The sequence below is a fragment of the Barbus barbus genome (genome assembly GCF_936440315.1).
Source record: "Barbus barbus genome assembly, chromosome: 5".
In the NCBI taxonomy this organism is placed as follows: Eukaryota; Metazoa; Chordata; class Actinopteri; order Cypriniformes; family Cyprinidae; genus Barbus; species Barbus barbus.
This window is the reverse complement of record NC_136733.1, coordinates 37710762-37724206: the sequence shown is the minus strand read 5'-3', so window position 1 is coordinate 37724206 and position 13445 is coordinate 37710762. Positions and strand designations below refer to the sequence as shown.

Below are 13445 nucleotides of genomic sequence, written 5' to 3'. Positions count from 1 at the left end.
TTTTATGTACCTTTTATTTAGTAGTTGAGTAAATTCTGTCTCATACACCCACACAGGAACAAACAGACTGTGCTCCGAGTGCGTGCAGTACAATGCTCTGCCCTCTGTGACTGCGAGACCCTTAAACAGGCTTGTTAGCACAGATTGAGGTCAGTTATTTTCTACTGTGGAGATCAGATGGGATAACAACTGATCATAGACACGTCTAGAGATGGTGTGCGTTTTCAGACTGTCGCGCCCTTCTCCTATACACAGTGCTCTTCAGAAGTCCCCATTGAAAATCTGAGTGAATGTGACCATTTTAAACCTCCAAATTAAGCTCTATGATTTTGTAGTGTTATGATATAAAAAGAGAAATAGATTTGTAAAATTCCACACTGTTTTTACGTTGCTAATCAAATGTAACTAAATTAGTGCCATTTATTGTAAACTGTACAAAATATTTCCCCATAAAGGCGGATGTTCCAAATACCAATACTCTGAAATTGTTTTAAATGTTCTCAATTGAATGAATGAATGATGCATTTATATAGCGCTTTATATACAGTATAGCGCAATTCAGATTGTAATAGATCATATAATTTACGTAAAAATTTATCAGATTAGGAAACCCCACAAAATAGTTGCACATCTGAGTCCCAGTGTACAGTATCTCACAAAAGTTAGTACACCCCTCACATTTCAGCAAAAAATTTTAGTAGTATATCATCTCAAGGAACAATACCACACAAATGAAACTTGGATATATTTTAGAGACATTAATGTGTAGCTTGTATATAAGTACAAATTTACTGTCCTCTAAATATAACTCAACATATAGCCATTATTTTCCAAATAACTGGCAACAAAAATGAGTACACTCTAAGTGAACATGTCAAAACTGTGTCCAAAGTGTCAATATTTTGTAGTGGCACCATTGTTATCTAGCACTGCCTTAATCCTCCTGGGCATGGAATTGATCAGACCTGCACAGGTTGTTGCTGGCATCCTCTTCCACTCCTCCACAATGACATCACGGAGCTGCTGGATCTTAGACACATGGTGCTTCTCCACTTTCCGCTTGAGGATGCCCCACATGTGCTCAATAGGGTTCAGGTCTGGAGACATACTTGGCCACTCCTACTTGGCCAGTGTCATCTTGGTGGTGTGTTTGGGGTGGCTATTATGCTGGAAAACTGCTGTACTGCACAGTTTCTGAAGGGAGGGCATCATGTTCTGCTTCAGAATGTCACAGTACAAGTTGGAATCCATGTTTCCCTCAATGAACCGCAGCTCCCCAGCAAACCCAACTTGTTGCAGTGTGTGGCGTATGGTCTGGGCACTGACAAGCTGACCATTCACTTCTGCAACCTCTAAAGCAATGCTGGCAGCACTCATGCGTCTGTTTTTTGAAGCCAGCTTCTGCACCTGACGCACAGCACAAGGACTCAACTTCTTTGATCGACCCTTGTGAGGCCTGTTCCAAGTGGATCCCGTCTTGGAAAACCTCTGTATGATAGTGGCCACTGTACTGTAAATCAGTTTCAGGTTGTTACTGATCTTCTTATAGCCTCAGCCATCTTTGTGGAGAGCTACAATTCTAATTCTCAAATCCTCAGAGAGTTCTTTGACAGGAGATGCCATGTTGAACACCCAGGGGTCAGAATGAGAGAATTGTACTCAAAGCACCAAATTTTAACTGCTCTAAAACAAGATACACAAATTTGTATGGTCCTGTCAAGCAGACAAAAACATGAACATGATGAATAGGACGTGGCTTTGCATGGTTATACGAGGTATAGCTGTTATCACTTAGGGTGTACTCACTTTTGTTGCCCGCTTTTTTGACCATAATGGCTGTATGCAATGTCCCCTCTAATGCCTCGTTTCCACTGAGCCATACAGTACAGTTCAGTACAGTACGATTCGGTACGGGTAACCCTGATCAGGCTTGCGTTTCCACTGCCTGCAGTACCCTTTACTTGATAGGGGTGGTGTATGCCGGAAAGTAGCGATCGACAATAAAGCACGACAATAAGCACTCTTTTCTGCCTCTTTTGTCAGTTTTAATGAACAATAATAGCCATTATAAAAGTATAAGTACAAAGTATAAGAGGCTTATATAACAGGAAATAAAGACAAAAGCAAACAATTCAGTCGAACGTTTGCTACAGTCAGCACTGCAAGTTACTACGGTAAAGTTCAAAATAAATATAAAGTTAAACTTTGTGCTCCGTCAAAACGATATGACCAGGAACAAATAATAGATTCATGAGACCACGAATGCCTGTTAAATTAATGATGAATTAATCTGATCAAAAGTGACAGAAATAACTTTCTGTTCATCAGGGAATCCTACAAAATGAAAAAAAATATATTTGTAAAAACAATTCACAATATTAGTGTTTTTGCAGTATTTTGAAATTAATAAATACAGTCTTGGTGAGCATAAGAAACCTCTTTCAAAAAACCTTTTTAATAAATGTAATACAGTAATGAGGTAAAAATCTAGGTAAAATGCTCTAATCAAAAGGGGGGGGGCTAATTTTGTAAAAAAAAATAAAAATAATATTATGTAATATATAATATTTTTAGAATACAAGTACTTTTTCTTATTTTTGATGTGTCAAATTACATGCATATTATATTTCTTGGGGTGTGTATGAAATGTCATGTCTATATGTATGCGTGGAAAGTATGCGTCTGTAATTAGTAGTGTGTATGCACCTGAAAAATGCAGTTACATCAAAGTTACTTATGAGGAAACTCTCACACACCCACACTATCTTCAAAAGGCATGCTGAGTAAGAGACTCATAAGTCAGTCCTCTACAGCCGTGAATGCTCACCTCTAGCTCAACTGTTTGTAGCATGCTGAGCTCCAGGCCAGAGATATTACAAGGGTTTGGTTGTGGTATGTGGGTCCTCATGTTGCTAAATGAAGTCTGAAGAAGTTGAGAGACATTTCCAGAATGTCAGGGATGACTCTTTTAGCTTGGGCATAGAGTGGTTTTGTTCCCTGTAATGAGTTTAATTTGCAGGGATGACATATGTTTATATGGTTAAGATGTTCCTGACCATTGAATCATAGTTTATTGCCTTTAAGTGGCCACAGTCCACACTGGCTGATATATGAGCACACTGGTGCGGACATGCTTATGAAGGTGATGGTAATTAATTACTAATGTAATGTGTTTGTTGTACAGCTAGTCCAACCAAAGGCCTTTGTTTGTTAATTTCAATATTTAAATCCTAGAGAATGTCTTTGCATTTGTATATATACGGACATAGATATAATAGATATTGATATAAATACATATGTAGGTGCATAAATTTGTAATATATATATATATACACACACACACACACACACACACACACATACACTGTAGATAGATAGATAGATACAGTGGAGGAAAAAATGACACACAAGCTGACACACAAGAGCGTACGCTGCTTGCATCCAGCGGATATTCTCCAAAATGGCGCTACGCTGACGCAGTGGAGATGAAGTCGTTGTTTTGTTTTCTTGGCACAGAAAAAGTGTTCTCGTCGCTTCATTAAATTCAGATTAAACCACTGATGCCAGATGCACTATTCTGACGATGCTTTTCATACTTTTATGGACCTTGACAGTGCAGTCAGTGGGACAGTCACAAGCCTCCCGGTTTTCATCCAAAATATCTTAAATTGTGTTCTGAAGACAAACTGAGCTTTTACGGGTTATAGTAAAATTATAGACTGATCATTTCTTTGTCAGTGGGCAAATGTACTAAATCAGCAGGGGATCAAATAGTTTTCCCCCGCTGAAGATCGATGGATATTAGCTGTTGTTATATAGTCTGTTTTGACCAGAGACTTCCTCTGTTATTTTCTCTAAGCTCTCTAGCTCAAAATGTGCCATCTCAAACCAAGTGCAAGCTGACAGTGGAGACAGTTGCCATAGCGACAGCTGAGCCAGACAGCTCGTTGCCACGGCGCCGTTTGTGCTCGTGACCTAATTAGATTCCTTACAGGTGGAATGTCTGTGAGATCAGGAGGAAGCTTGATGTGTTGGGTGGGTCCCTCTGCTGCTTTGGCATTGTTCTCCTTCAGATTCTTTTGGTGATATTTTGTGGCAGTGAATTCTATATTTACATTTATTCAGTTAGCAGATGCTTTTATACAAGGCGACTTCTAAATGAGCAAGGCATAAGCAGTTCATCTTAAGAAAGCACTAGCAATTCTAGGTTTCAAATGTTGTCCAGAAAAGTTTTATCTATTATTTATTTATTTTTATGTCTGACATAATATATTAAAGTATATTTTATTTACTTCATAGATGAAAATGAGTTATTTGTGATGGCAATCAGTTAAAATGAGCTGAAAAATGTTATTATTACACATTTGCTAACTGATACTTTTTTCTTTGTACAGTATTTAGTTAATATATACAGTGCATAGTTATTAGTAGTGCTAGTAGTTTTCACACAAACTATTATTGTCTCTATATGCGTATTATGTAGTGAAGCTATGAATCTGTTCAGTAGGCTCATAGCCAGACCTGTAGAGCCTACTGAACGGATTAGTGACCAAGAAACCATCATTACTCCTGTTACTATTTCAGTTATTACCTTGATCATTTATTTCTTGTGTCTGTTAAAGGGGTCATCGGATGCCCATTTTCCAAAATGATTCTTTAGGGTCGTAATAAAGTCTATAACATACTTTGGTTAAAACTTCTCAATGGTAGAAGTTTTTTTATGCTTCTCAGCATAAAAGCATAAGTAAAGCATAAAAGTAACAGCACAGTAAAGCATAAAAAAACTCTGCTTTACTGTCCTGTTACTTAAATATTATCATGTCATCTCTGCCATAGCTTCCCCCTACAGTATTTCCCATGTTCTGCTTTACGGCTTCCCTTAAATTAACCTACAGCTGTCTGCTTTGCATTAAATCTGCATGTCTTCTGCAGTGTACAGAGTCCATGAGCCAGCTGTTAGCTTGAGGCAACGGCAAAAGTATTCTACTTTATTTTTTCAGCAGCTCTGGTCAAAAATAGAAATGGACTGAAGCCCTCAGTGTCACTGTGTGACAGTTACAACTGGTTAGGTCCGTTTGATCGATTGTTAAGGAAGTGTTCAAGATTAAAAATGTGAGGTTGTTCAGTGAGAAGGGGAAATATGTATGTTTCGTCTGTGTTACATTCCTGCTGTGTTTGTCTTTTCAGGGGGCTTTTGGAGCACTGCAGAAAATCTGTGAGGACTCTGCTGAGATCCTGGATAGTGACGTGCTGGACCGACCACTCAATGTGATGATCCCCAAGTTTCTGCAGTTCTTCAAACACAATAGCCCCAAGATCAGGTAAGATAAACCTGCATTCCTTAATGGATCCTAAATCTTTGAAACAGTGAGGAATTGTTACTAATTCATTTAGACCGGGACTGTCATGATAACAGATAGGGGTGGGCGATATGACCAAAATCTTATATCACGATACGAGTAATTTTATTTCACGAACTGAACTGAAATTTTGAACATCAGACAGCAGGAATATTAGACTGCTGTCACATTAAGAGCTGCACGGATTTGTTATACTGGTACACATGTGTTTTCTTTCTCAGCTGTTTGCTTTCACTTATGACCATGAGGATACTTGCAAAGATGGGCATTTTTACACACACAAGTGTATTTAACTGTCTATTTAACTGCTCGAGGCCTATAAGTGGCAAAAATAACTCCGTTCAATACTCCTACACTCTATGAGGATCGCCTCTCTGACAGCACTCAGAAACGGTCTCTCATATAGCGAAATGAGTTCTTTTTCACAGCTGATTGCATTTTAACAGCTTAAAATCTCTTGTTTTTAAACCACAATGCTTAAAAACACATGCAAACGATAAGTTTTCATGAGCACGTAGCCAAGCAACAGCGCGCAATAGAGAAGAAAGAAGAAAAGAAGAAGAAAGTCCAAAATCTCTACCATTTGACAAATTCCTACCGGTCAATCGTGTCTACTGGAACTTCAACCACCCCTAATATCAGATTTTCACTTTGTTTTCTTTTTGTGTGATTTTTATCTTTTTTGGCCGATGAATCACACTCAAAATACAGGTGTAGGGCGGCGGAGGGAGAGTTTGTAACCATAACTGCACAAAATGAACTCACTATTGATCAGGGCTTCCTGCAGACTGGAGTGGTTTACACCCTGGCTTTTTTCAAATTCCAAAAAAGTTCCAACACTGCATCTTGATTTTGCCGGTTATCTCCTCCATCGTTATTTTTGTGGCAGTAGTAGCTGTGGCGATGCAAAACCACAAGCTACTGTGGTCCATACAGTTTCTAGTGCTGTTTAGTATTTTTATCAACATTTTTTAATTTTTCATACATAACACAACATAAAAAAACAATATATTAAGAAAATAAAATAATAAAATAAAACAATTTTGTTTTTTTTGTTATCAACATTTTTTATTTTTCATACATAACACAACATAAAAAAAACAATATATTAAGAAAATAAAATAATAAAATAAAACAATAGTGCTGTGTAGTATTAACATTATATCGATATTTAATTATCGGCAATACCAGTATATTGTGACCACCCTAATGTAGACTACTACTTGCTGAGCAGATTTGTTCAGACTTGTTTGATAGATGTGCGGTGCTTGTTGTCTGTTGTAGGTCTCATGCCATTGCCTGTGTGAACCAGTTCATCATCAGCAGAACACAGGCCCTGATGTTGCACATAGATCCTTTCATTGAGGTACCACCTATAAATCCGCCCACATTAATAGCATTTGTTCACCCAAAAATGAAAAATGTTATGATTTACTCACTCTCATTATTGTGATGCCAGTTTAGAGGATGTTGGTTCATCGTTTAGTTCTGAGAAGTGAAAATGTTTTTTAAAATGTATGTAAATGTCTTTATGCCGCAGAACCTGTTTGCACTGGCAGGTGATGAAGAGCCCGAAGTGAGGAAGAATGTGTGCAGAGCTTTAGTCATGCTCTTGGAAGTCAGATTAGACCGTCTTCTTCCTCACATGCACAACATCATTGAGGTTAGATCACGCTTCTGCAACCCCTAATGTAACTAATCTCTATTACATGATTGCTGAGAGTAAGAACCTTGATCTTGATTTATCTGCTGTCTTCTATAGCTTAGTAAATGTTTCTTGATAAATGTGGTCACTGAGAGGCAAAGTGAAGCAACAGCAGCCTCTTGTGGACTTTAACTAGTTTGGTAAAAGTGAGCCTTCTTTATGAAACGCAAGCAAAATAAATTTCTGTAAATAAAAAGTATTATGTACATTCAAGATTTTTTTTGTTGTGAAAATTACTTTTTGAACAGCTTGCACAAAAATACGCTCTTCATGTCTCATGAATAAGGCCCGATGCTTTTATACTCACAAGCCCTTTTCTGTTTTTCAGTACATGTTGCAGAGGACACAAGATCAGGATGAAAATGTCGCTCTGGAGGCTTGTGAATTTTGGCTCACACTTGCCGAGCAGCCTGTGTGTAAGGAGGTTCTGTGTGGACACCTGCCTAAGTGAGCGTGTGCAAACACACAGTGTCCTTTTGATTAAAAGAAAAAACTTGTGTAGATGCCTTTAATTATAATACAGTTCAGCAACAGGACAAAGCTGCTTATTTGATTATTATCACGATCAGTCATGAGTTTTTCTTTTTATTTGGTCACAGATTGACACCAGTTCTTGTGAATGGAATGAAGTACTCCGAGATTGACATAATCCTATTGAAGGTCAGTTTCTCTATCTGGTTCTAAAGCTTCCTTTTGATATGTTTTCATATGCCACCATAACCATAAAAAGTAAAACCTACTAAATAACAACTGTGATTTGAGTTCATACACACAGCGAACATGTGATTTGGTTACAATGCTCAACTGCATTTAAAAACCCACATTGTCAATTTGTTTACATTTGTCATATGCAAATTAATATCTTTTTATTTTCCATATCTCAGCCTGTCTTTTAGAGAGTTATAAAGGACCTGTTTAGCTAAATAAATACAGAAAGCATTTTATCAAGAATACAGTATTTTAGATTTATTTTGAAAGCATGTGATGCACTAAAAGATGGCAGAAAAAAAAACAATTATAGGTTTATGCCAAACAAGTTTGGAAAACAGCTGTAAGCTTGTCCAAAAAAATCTCTAAATATGTTAATGATTTCCAGGGTGATGTTGAGGAGGATGAAGCAATCCCGGACAATGAGCAGGACATCCGCCCAAGGTTCCATCGCTCACGCACTGTGGCTCAACAACACGAGGGAGGGGACTCCATTGAGGAAGAGGAGGATGATGAAGATGATTTGGATGATGATGAAACCATCTCAGATTGGAACTTGAGTAAGAAACCGTGTTTAAAAAATCCAAAGCCAAGTCCTCAACTTCTTTAAAATGGACGTACATCGAGACGTGCTGTTGTCTTCATAATTTTTTCTGGTGTGTGTAGGGAAATGTTCTGCAGCTGCACTAGATGTCCTGGCGAATGTGTTCAGAGAGGATTTGCTGCTGCATATTCTTCCTTTACTGAAAGAACTACTGTTCCATCCAGAGTGGCTTATTAAAGAGTCTGGCATACTTGTGCTGGGAGCCATTGCTGAAGGTATTTAAAAATTTCCCGTGAATGCTTTATATAGTTCATTCATTGCATAAGCATTAGCATTCAAAATGGGAACCTTGGACTGCTCAAAAGTTTGCAGTTTTGTATATGAAGTTCATAAAGGTATTTATTTGAAACAGAAAAATGTGGTAACATTATAAATGCCTTCACTGTCACGTTTAATCAAATTAGGGCATCTTTGCTGAATAAAATAATGAATTTCTCTCAAAATACAAATATATCTTAAAGGAACCGGTTACTATACTTTAGTTTACAGTTGGGCTGGTGGGCGAATAAATCGATAACTATAATTATCGCGATATAATTTCTGACCATAAAGAGTAGTTTAAAACTACAATAAATGGTCTGGTTTCTACAGCTTTCACTTTGGATCAAAAACCTGCCTTTAAACTTGAAAGAAATAAAAAAAATTGACATTTATCGTAGTAATTATCAATATCGACTGATATGAAAAAATATCATGATCATTCTTTTGGCCATTATTTACTATACTAATGAAAAAACTAATTACAAGCAGTTTAAAAAAAATTACACACCAAGTTTTAGTCTATTAGAATTATTATATTAATAAGTATAAATAATTTTTTAATGACAAGTATTTTCTTTCTTTGGTTTAGGCTGTATGCAGGGGATGATCCCCTACTTGCCAGAGTTGATTCCTCATTTGGTACAGTGTCTGTCTGATACGAAGGCGCTGGTTCGATCCATCACTTGCTGGACTCTAAGCCGCTACGCACACTGGGTTGTTAGCCAGCCCCCCGACATCTACCTCAAACCGCTCATGACTGAACTGCTCAAACGGATACTTGACAGCAACAAGCGTGTCCAAGAGGCCGCCTGCAGGTGAGCATGCATCACACGTGTCTGCATGTGATCTAGTTTAAAGAACATTTTGTTACCTGAGGTGTCTTTAGCTTTTGGCTTTTAACTCTTTCCCCCGGTTTCACAAACAAGGCTTAAGCCTAGTTACATTTACATTTACATTTATTCATTTAGCTGACGCTTTTATCCAAAGCGACTTACAATTGCTATATATGTCAGAGGTCGCACGCCTCTGGAGCAACTAGGGGTTAAGTGTCTTGCTCAGGGACACATTGGTGTCTCACAGTGGATTCGAACCCGGGTCTCTCACACCAAAGGCATGTGTCTTATCCACTGCGCCAACACCACCACTTCAATTTAGTTCTAGACTAAATTGAAAGTCTGAGCTGTTTCAACTGAAAGAAACTTGCCCTGACTGATCATAAAATATATCAGTGCCTTTGTTTTATCTTTAGATGCACACAAGTGAAGTTTTTTTTGTAAGGCACGTTTATAAAAACGACTTAAATGTCCTAATTAAACTATGGCCTAATCCTGGCTTAGTCTAAGCCCTGTCTGTGAAACCGGGCCTTTAAGTCTCTGACTCTCACTTTTTGTCCCACAGTGCCTTTGCTACCCTGGAAGAGGAGGCTTGCACTGAGCTGGTGCCGTACCTTGCTTATATTTTGGACACGTTGGTTTTTGCTTTTGGTAAATATCAGCACAAGAACCTTCTCATCCTCTATGACGCCATTGGGACTCTGGCAGACTCTGTGGGCCACCATCTCAACAAACCAGTAATTGCACAGTCAATTGCACACAAACACTTTGTTTGAGGCACATATCTTAATATTACACTAGAGGTAGTATGTTACATGCAAACACACACTGAACTGCCATACAGCATTCTAACTGATATTAAACCTCACGGAATCTCACAATTTTTATCGTAAAGATGAAAAATAGCTCTCTATCTCACTCACACAAATATTTGGTTTAGTAATCAATTATATTTACCATGACCTATTTGTAATTGATTTATAGTAATTGCAAAATAAATAGAGTAACATAATTCTAAATCCAACATTTCTCTTTGTCTGCCATGTTGGATTGTTTTAGTTTTTTTAGTAACTGCTCGTGTATGGCTTATAAACACATGTATGTCTACTGTACATGTGTGCTTTGTGTGCAGGAATATATTCAGATGCTGATGCCTCCATTGATTCAAAAATGGAACCAGCTAAAGGATGAAGATAAAGACCTCTTTCCCTTACTGGAGGTAGTTATCTAATGGTGTTTTCACACCTGGCCCGTTGTTTCGGAACCTGGCTCGGTTCGTTTGTGGATATGTGAACACGGTAATCGCGTATGGATCCGCGCCAAAACAATCGGACCGAGATCGCCTGAAGGGGGTGGTCTCGGCTCGATTGAAAACGAACTCTGGAGCGGTTCGGTTGTAGTGAGAAAGCAATCCGATCCAACGGACCAATGATCCAGGCTATATCACACTGTATAATGGGTAATTACGTAAGTTTCGTGAAAAGCAGTGCAAGGGTGTGCACATCTTCACGACTCAAAATCAAAGAGCGCCTTTTCGTTTTATAATGCCGTCTTAATGTTCTTCGTAGTAGGTGCATTTTAACAACAATTTTGGTCCGTTTAGAAACTTTGCCATGTGAAAGCGAACCGCACCAACAAAAGCAACATTGTAATCATTTTAATCCCTGTTTTGGAACAAAGCAATAGATCTGCAGGTGTGAAAACGCCCTAACACTTTATATAAAGTACCATTCAAAAAATTGTGGTCAGTAAGATTTATTTTTTGGAAGGAAATGAATACTTTTAGCCAGCAAGGACACTTTAAATCAGTCAAAAGTGACAGTAAACAAAGCATTTTTTTCACATTGTTACAAAAGTTTCTTTGTCAAATAAATGCTGTTCTTTTCAACTTTCTGTTAATCAAAGAATTCTGAAAAAATGTATCCACTTTAAAAAAAAAAAAAAAAAAAAAATCTTACCGAACCCAAACGTTTGAACAATAATGTGTGTGCACAAATAAATAGCAGAGAAAAAACTATTTCAGCAGAAGTCCCAGGAATTATTAGTAGTGTTCTGAATCCAGCATGTCAATGTGTGTACCTGATTATGATTTAAAACGAGATCTTCATTCTATGTTTTCCTCTTTCAGTGTCTCTCATCTGTAGCCACCGCCCTGCAGAGCGGCTTCCTGCCATACTGTGAACCTGTCTACCAACGCTGTGTCAACCTGGTCCAGAAAACACTCGCCCAGTCCATGGTGAGAAGTCACACAATTACACACACACCCCCTCATCGCTCTATAATACTGTCAGCTTAAAAAATACTAGTGTAAAAAATGTTGCAAAATGAGAAAATGCAAAATGATAGTTTTATCCATCATAGTGAATATCACATGATCTCTTTCTCTGTATCACAGCTCCACCAGACTCAGCCTGAGTTTTATGAAGCTCCTGATAAAGATTTCATGATTGTGGCTCTGGATCTTCTCAGCGGGTTAGCAGAGGGTCTTGGAGGGAACTTTGAACAGCTAGTTGCCCGTAGCAACATTCTCACTCTCATGTACCAGTGCATGCAGGTAACTATAGTGCATAGCAAGGCCATTGCAGCACTAAGGCATGGCATATTTAACCTAATATAATACATTTTTTTATATTTTAAAATGTAATAAATTACAGTCAGTACTTCAGTCTTCTGTGTCACATGATCCTTCAGAAATCATTCTAATATGCTGATTTGCTGCTCAAGAACATTTCTTATTATTGTCAGTGTTTGGGTCTGTATCATTGTATGTTTGTGTCAACATGAGTGCCACAGTGAGTATTAGCGGCAGCTGTTTGCCACTGTATCTAGGTAACGACTGAGGTGGAGAAGACAACATCATCTTTGTCCCTCTGGATTTACTATTTCATCTTTACGTGCACAGAACCAAATTTGAATTGCAAGAGATGCAAATAATGCAAACTCCAAAAAGGATTTATTTGTGGACGAGCAGCTATGAGAAATGTAATGCGACAGTGCTAAACTTTTGATGGTTGTATTTTCTCAGGATAAAATGCCAGAGGTTCGGCAGAGTTCTTTTGCTCTGTTGGGAGATCTGACCAAAGCCTGCTTCCAGCATGTCAAATCTTGCATCGGTATGCAGTTAAACATACTCACTGACACTTTCTCAGTTCGATCAGTCTCTGTTGACCTTCAAGCACTTAAACTTTTGCTTGTTTGTGCTAATCTCTCCTCTCTAGCTAATTTCATGCCTATCCTAGGCACAAACCTGAACCCAGAGTTAATATCAGTCTGCAACAATGCAACATGGGCCATTGGAGAAATAGCCATTCAAATGGGTGGGAGTTTCATCATCATCTTAAATTAGTAATTTCACTCATTTCATCATACCTTCAAGGTTAACGTGCTACTTATCTCTCTGCTCAGGTTCTGAGATGCAGCCGTATGTACCGATGGTTTTACAGCAGCTTGTGGAGATCATAAACAGACCCAACACACCCAAGACACTGCTGGAGAATACAGGTACCATCTGAGGGGTGCTAGACCAGGCTGACCCCTCACAAGAGGTTTCCACCCTATCCTTTTCCCAAACTCTCCCGATCCCCATTCCGCAGTGCTTATTAATCTCCATTCAAACTCCAGGAAGTGGACCTTACAAGGTTTGATAAAGGTTTTAGGATACTTGATATAAAAATCTTTACAGTAATTCTGGGCAACTGGATAATGAATAAGAACAGGGTCAATTTTATTTCTATATTCAAAATCGGTGCCCTCAGCATATCCTGTCTTTTAAATATGAATATAACAGACCTTGTAACAGTCCAGCCGTGGTACTGACTGAAGTGGATTAATAAAACAGTGAGTTCCATGTTAGCGAGTTGTTCACCGTAATGAGGTTACAAGCATTAGTCAGTGAGATATTATAAACAAAGCCGAATGTAAACCAACCTTGAGAGGAATATTAAGACCTGCTGTCTTTAATTTGAAGATTTTTA

General features: G+C 38.2%; 1 protein-coding gene across 2 annotated transcripts in view; it reads left to right on the top strand.

Annotated features, from left to right (window-relative positions):
• Window positions 1-13445, top strand: part of LOC306870538 (transportin-1) — a 30041-nt gene that overhangs the window by 8042 nt on the left and 8554 nt on the right. For both annotated transcript variants that reach the window (XR_013784273.1, XM_079417852.1), the window contains exons 5-19: window positions 5188-5321; window positions 6645-6726; window positions 6901-7023; window positions 7394-7512; window positions 7665-7725; window positions 8162-8333; window positions 8440-8592; window positions 9228-9453; window positions 10037-10208; window positions 10604-10690; window positions 11600-11707; window positions 11867-12025; window positions 12497-12584; window positions 12690-12788; window positions 12877-12972. Coding sequence is in view for 1 of the 2 variants with exons in the window: in XM_079417852.1 (XP_079273978.1) it covers window positions 5188-5321; window positions 6645-6726; window positions 6901-7023; window positions 7394-7512; window positions 7665-7725; window positions 8162-8333; window positions 8440-8592; window positions 9228-9453; window positions 10037-10208; window positions 10604-10690; window positions 11600-11707; window positions 11867-12025; window positions 12497-12584; window positions 12690-12788; window positions 12877-12972 (1879 nt within the window). In the remaining variant the exon portion in view is untranslated. The remainder of the gene's footprint in view (window positions 1-5187; window positions 5322-6644; window positions 6727-6900; window positions 7024-7393; window positions 7513-7664; window positions 7726-8161; window positions 8334-8439; window positions 8593-9227; window positions 9454-10036; window positions 10209-10603; window positions 10691-11599; window positions 11708-11866; window positions 12026-12496; window positions 12585-12689; window positions 12789-12876; window positions 12973-13445) is intronic.